At 45.9% G+C, this 6,584-nt stretch overlaps 1 protein-coding gene across 1 annotated transcript in view; it reads right to left on the bottom strand.

Annotated features, from left to right (window-relative positions):
• SLIT3 (slit guidance ligand 3) overlaps positions 1-6,584 on the bottom strand; it is a 762,848-nt gene that overhangs the window by 236,702 nt on the left and 519,562 nt on the right. Inside the window, 1 exon segment of the mRNA XM_004371219.2 lies at positions 2,145-2,216. Coding sequence (XP_004371276.1) covers positions 2,145-2,216 — 72 coding nt within the window.

Raw genomic sequence — 6,584 nt, 5'->3', positions numbered from 1 at the left:
GGAGTCCCTGGTTGGTGCAAACAGTTAAGCACTCAGCTACTAACCGAAAGGTTGGCAGTTCAAACCCACCCAGAGGCTCCTTGGATGAAAGGCCTGCCAATCTGCTTCATGAAGGTCATAGCCATAAAAACCCTAGGGAGCGGTTCGACTGCACACGACTCGAAATCAACTCCACGGCAACTGGTTTGGTTTGGGGTTGGCTTATACATCATTACAATGAGTTTTTCTGTCAACTGGCCCATTTAAAATTAGAGCCATGAGATCCAACAGATGTATAACTTTATGGTAAAATGTTCTTTCTGGGCCCCATTATCAAGAAGCTAGCTGACCTTGAGTTAGTCATTGTCCTTCTCTGGACCTCAATTTTCTCGTTGCTGAACTGTAGGGTTTTGGAGGATCTCTAAGTTCCCTCTTGACCTGATGTTCTGTGATGCTAATTAATACAATCTGTTGGTTTTGGTTCACATGCACATTCTTGAGTTTCTAGAATCCAAGGAACAAAATGCTATAAAAGCAACTCTGAAACATTAAAAGTGCCACTGGAGGGTGAGAGATTAACCATTATTTATTTAGTAGCTTTGAAAGTTTGGTTTTCCCATATCTCATTTTCACTGGAAGATACAGAGTCAGCAAGTTATTCTTTGAGTGGGGTCTACACCTGTCCTGCAAAGGAACTCACATTCTATGCTTCTCTGGCTGTTCCCTCGCCCTGTGCTCCTCTCCCACAAACACTCCCAGAGGAAGCAGCAGATAGCCCTCTTGTCTAACAGCCCTTTGCAAAGTTATCACTGACTCCCCACTCCCTTCTTTCCCTCCCAGATGCCTCTGCCCTCCTGTGTGCCTTGCGTGTTAAACAACAAAAGCCTTCCTCTAAGGCCTCAGCAACAGGGGAGGCAGCTAACCTACATCTGGAAACTATCACCAGCTACCTTTCGGGATTTCAGTAAACGAAAATCCCTGCATTCATTATAGGAAAGTGACAGTTAAAGTAGTTTTAAGGAAAGCCTCCTCCAAGACTTCTCAAGTTGAATTTGAGCCTGGGGCAGGGGCCAGTGGGCAGAAATGCTTGAGCAGGCAAATCAGACCTTCTCTATGTCCCTCTCCAAATACACGTTCTGAGCACATGGACAACAGTTGCTTGGGAAGAAAATTCAGAAGGAGCACAAGCTCTCTATGAAGGTAAGGGCTCAGGGATAGGGTGCAAACAGGGAAGGCCAGGTAGGAAAATGATGAAGGTTAATTGGCAAGTTCAAAAATGTACTGTAGACCTTTGTGGTGATGGAACAGTTCTCCCTCTTGATTATGGTGATGGTTACATGGATCTACACATGTGATAAAATGACATAGAACTACACATACACCCAGAGACACACAAATGATGTGTGTAAAACAGGTGGAATCTGAAGAAGAAGGTTTGTGGATTGTACCAATGTCCATTTCCTGGTTTTGATATTATACTATAGCTATGCAAAATGTTACCATTGGGGGAAACGGGTGAAAGGGTACCACTCTAGATTTTTTTTCTTGTAACTTCAATCTACACTTATTTCAAAATAAAAAGCAAACAAACAAACAAACAAATGAAAAAACATCCACCTAGTGCAATGGATCTATGTCTTCTCAGGACATCCCAATACTGCCCAAAGGAGCCGATTATGATCATATTAATAACAGTGAGATCATCACCATCATCATCATCATCATCATCATCAAGGCTTCCATTTATTGAACACTTACTATGTACCAGACACTAATTTTTTTTTTTTTTTTAACATTTACTGAGTTACATGCAACATCCCACAAGGTCGTAATCCCCATTTTATAGAAGAAGATAATGACGTTTGGAGAAGTGGAGTTGCACCCAGGGCCACAGAGCCACTGTGGGGACAGGCTCTGACCCAGGTCTGTGACTCCCATTCTCATACTTGGGGATGAACATCCAGGGAAGAAGCAGGCTCTATGAAGCTGCTGTGGCATCCGAGGTGTGTTCCCTGGAAACCATTCTAGCGCATCCCTCAGTCAGTCTCCCAGGCGCCTGGACAGCAGTGTTGTAAAGCACAGTGACAGCCCATCATTCCCCCCTGCTCTGGCCACAGAGCCTGAATTAGCCACATCTGCAGAGAAGCAACAAAAACATCACTTACAGGTTCTTCACGTCAGCGATGCCGCGGAAAGCCTTTCTCGGGATCCCCTGGATCTGGTTTTCGCTCAGGTCTCTAAACAAGAAGAGAAGAGGCACATTGCATTAAAGACCCAGGCCCGGCTCGATCTGCATCTCATTAAGATAACAAAACCCCTTGGAGGCTTCCTCTGCGGTCAGGAGTGTTTGGGGATTGTTTAGTCTCAGGCCTGGGCTGCTACAAGCATTCACATTGTTCCCGAGTGATGGCCTTTGCTGAAATGGTTACCAGGCAGGGAGCAGCTCGCCTCCCGGGCGGGCTCTGTGGGTGGTCTCGCACCTCCAGGCCACGAGCCAAGATGCTGGGTTATTTGTTGCAACACTGCATCCAATGCTCTGTTTTGCCACCTCCCAGAGATGACCCCGTCCCCTCCCCCATGGCCTTCCTCCCCCACTGCAGGGTCAACACCACTCAATCTCCCATCTCCCAGGGCTGCTCAGGACTCCCTGCCTTTGTCACTTGGGATGGGAACAGAGCCTGGCTCTTCTGATCTTCTGATGGGGGTGGCCGCCTCAGCTGATTCTAGAGTCCCAAGACCTCTGGGGGCCTCCTGGATCTTTTTAGTGACAGGCATGATGAATTCAAATTGTATTTGCATAGACGCATCCAAAGCGGGGGTCCCACTGGCCTCTCATCTAGCACTAAGTAGCTTTAACATGTTGTTTTTAGCAGGGTAAGGGACTGCTGGGGTCTTGCAGCTGGCTTAAACCCAAGTCTTGTTCTTGTCCCAGGGTCCTCTTTAACCATCCCCAAAACCTCAAGTTCCTTTCCTAAGGCCCATGCAGGTTTTGTGTTTTGTTTTGCAAGACCCAACACACAAAATTTTTCATTCATCTCAGTGAGGAATCAAACTGCAAAGACCCATCAGGCCTCCAGGATGTACAAAGCAACCCTACTGGGGCACTCATGCCAGGTCTCACCCAGGACTCTCCTGCACAGCTGCAGGCTGCAGAAACTTTTGGAGGAGGATGGCTGGAGGAGGGGTAGTGCAAAGAGATGGGCTAGGGACACAGTCAGCTCTCACCTCCAAATGGAAGGCCCTGCTAGTCTTTATTTCCCCCCTTCAAAATAGAAATATCTTTAGGATCTCTTCTGATTATAAAAGGTATATTTTGACGAGAACACAAAAAGACTCTCAGACATTAAGGTAAAAAAAACTGTATTACTCACACATCACCAGTCCAACCAATTAGGGTATATATATAATTTAACCAATATGGCGACTTCCTAGTATGCAGTCTGTTGTAACCTTTGTTTTGCTTACTGTATTGAGGACATCTGTCCGTGCCTTTAACTATACATCTATGACAACATTTTAAGTGGCTGTTTGTCATCCAATTGTATAGATTGCTATAACATTGCCAAATTGTTAGGCACACATTTATTTATTCACTTAGTCACTTATTTGTTTGCCATTTAGAGAAACACTAGGATGAATTACTCTGCCCATGCATTTTGGGGCAGTTGGCCAGCTATTTCCTTGATACAAAGTCCTATAAGTAGAACTTGCTGGATCACGAGGCAAAAACACATCTTTAGTTGCTGAATTGTCCTACATATGGATTGTACCAATGGACATTCCCACAGATTGTCCAGAGGCACCTAATCAAAAGCTATAGATTAGCCCAAATACATTTGTGAGGAGAGGTCAGACAACCATCCTCCACTAAAACCTGAGCCTTTTAAATTGACTTTTTGCAAGGGGATGGAGGAAAATAGAAAGTAGGAGGTATCCATTTTTCTGCTCTCATGTATATTTGGGGCCACCCTTAGGCATTTCAGGCACCAAAGCAAGGCTCAGAGTTGGGGTAAGGTGCAGGTGTGAACACTAGTGACTCCTGGGGTGGAATAGCAGGGCACTCCCCATCTCAAACATAGTTTTCTCTGCCTGCAACTGATGTAAGTACATTTGGATGCAGAAGGGGCCCAGTGCAGGCTCCCCGGCTGGGCCTGATTCAATGAGCAGGGCTCCAGCCTGGAGTCAGGCGCTGAACAAAGGCCACGATGACAGCAAAGGTCAGGCGGCGTCACCCAGGCCACACCGCTGCTCTCCATCAGCCTCCAGGAAAAGGGGGCCCTGGTCCTGTCATCCGACTAATTCAGTTTCTACCAGGCATCTGGGCTACACCCGAGGCTCCGGCAGCCACTTACTATGGGCCCAGTCTTTCCTGCCAAGTAAAGGCTGCCCCCAGGCCACCAAGTCCCCGCCCATTACCCTCCCAGGCTGTCTTTGGCCACTCTGAGAGGACTGCTCAAGACACTCTTCTGGTGAATGGCTGATGACCAAAATCAGGAGCAGGGAGAGCAAAAAGCAGATCTAACCACAGCAGGGAAGCTGGCAGAGGAGCGTGTATTCCTGTAATGCATTAACCATTTGAGTATAAGGCGTCCCCAAACATACTGGAAGGTATAGCTATTGCACAGAGCCTCTGGTTTGCACTATGGTGGAATGAAGATAGGAGAACACTGATATTTAAGAAGAACAATCTGGTGGTGATGCTGGGAGACCTCCAACAAAGGCAACCACACAGACAAAATCCTGCCCTTTGGTGGGGCAGCTACTTGGTTTTCTGCTCACCGTTTTTTTTTCTGTAAATATACCCAGCCTGACTCCTAGTATAGGAGTCCCTGGGTGGTGCAAATGGTTAAGCACTTGGCTGCTAACTGGAAGGTTTGAAGTTTGAATCCACACCCAGAGGCACCTCAGAAGAAAGGCCTGGTGATCTACTTCCAAAAGGTCACAGTCATTAAAAACCCTGTGGAGCACAGTTATACTCTGACACAGATAGGGTCGCCATGAATCTGTACTGACTTGATGGCAACTTTTTTTTTTTTTTTTTGGTACTCCTAGTTTAAGGATCCCAGTATAAAGCAGTGCTTTCTTTCCACCTCCCCACCACTGCTTTCTTCCTGTCCCAGTTGAGCAAAATAGTAGATGGTAGGGAATTTATTTGTTCTTCAGGACAATCCACTTGTAAATTTTACTAATTTTATTTTCCAGTGAGCCTCTCTTCTCCAGCTAACAATATGGCTGCCATCCATCTGCAGGACTGTATACTGATTTCATAAATACCTCCAGTGGGCTGACAAAGTGACAGCTTTAATGGTGTTACTGATGGGGCATGAAGGAGGGTTCAGGGCTGGGCCCTTCATTTTCGGTAACTGTCCCTTCACAATTATCGCAGGGCCATTGTGAGGTTCCCTAATAGTGTGTTTATCTCAGCGGGATGCCAGAGCATGGAGCTATTGTTAAGTATTATCCTTGAGAAAGAAAGACAAGAACGACCATTTTCAGCTGACACTTAAATAAAAATAACAAAATCTATCCGTAATGCCCAAGAGCCTAGTTCTGGTCAATTGCTTGTTCGGGTTTTAGTGCCTCACCCTTCATGAGGGAGACAGCTTATGGTGAGGAGGGTGGAAATGCTCCAAAGTGGCCAGAGAAAGGAATCTTTTTTTAACATTTAAAGAAACGTATGAGGTTGGAGTAGGGTGGAAGACAGGCTGGGATCTTCTGGGGAAATAAAGATGGGTGGTGGGGAAGGCTTCCTTGGTTGAGAAGTGGGGCTAGGGATTAGGAAGACTTTTTAAATAATTAGAGCTCTGGAAGAAAAGGAGAACTGCATTAGCTAAAGTGCATTTTCCAGCTTCCAGAAAATGATTAACCGACTGATTATTCCATCCAAAAACACAAGACCAAAGAGGACTTATTAAGGAGACAGTAAGTCAAATAGAAGTTGGCAAGAACCAATATATCCCCCTTCCAGCCAACTCCCCCGCCCCCTTTTTAATTTACTAAAATGCTTTGGACACAGATTAACTTTCTTCACAAATTTATTATTGCTTCATCTACCTTGAAACGGGAAGTGCAGACACTTTGATAAATGGATTGAAAGGTTGTCTAGTTCCAGGGGAGCTTTTGAAATGCTTCCCGTAACTCTCACTGCAAAGCCAGGCAGGCTTTGTTCTCAGAGTGACCGCGGGTGACAGTCCCCACTCTCATACCACCCCTGCCCACTCCTTGTCTACCAGGGTCAGATCACAAGACAAGGAGCAGGAAAATGGTTTCCTCTTTGCTCCGGTGGGGACAGTGCACTTGTCTTGGTCACATTCATGCTACCGGGAAGTCCTGTCTGGGTTAAATGGCAGTTTGTGGGAGATTTGCTCTGAGGTGTCAAACCCAAGTTATTCCAAAGCTACAAAATGGGGCTAGGAAGCTCCCTGAAACTTGGGGAATTCTTGTCTTTGAAGTGAGTGGAGCCACTTATTAGCTGTATGAACACGCATGCTACTAAATGCTCTATGCCTCAGTTTCTGCATCTTTACAGTGGGGCTATGAATATTCCTGACTTAACAGGTTAAATGTGAAAATGAAATGAGCCGATACGTGTGAAGCACTTAGCA

The sequence above is a fragment of the Trichechus manatus genome, unplaced genomic scaffold, assembly GCF_000243295.1.
Source record: "Trichechus manatus latirostris isolate Lorelei unplaced genomic scaffold, TriManLat1.0 scaffold00011, whole genome shotgun sequence".
Lineage (NCBI taxonomy): Eukaryota > Metazoa > Chordata > Mammalia > Sirenia > Trichechidae > Trichechus > Trichechus manatus.
The sequence above is the reverse complement of the archived record's forward strand: the minus strand, read 5'-3'. Positions and strand labels throughout refer to the sequence as shown.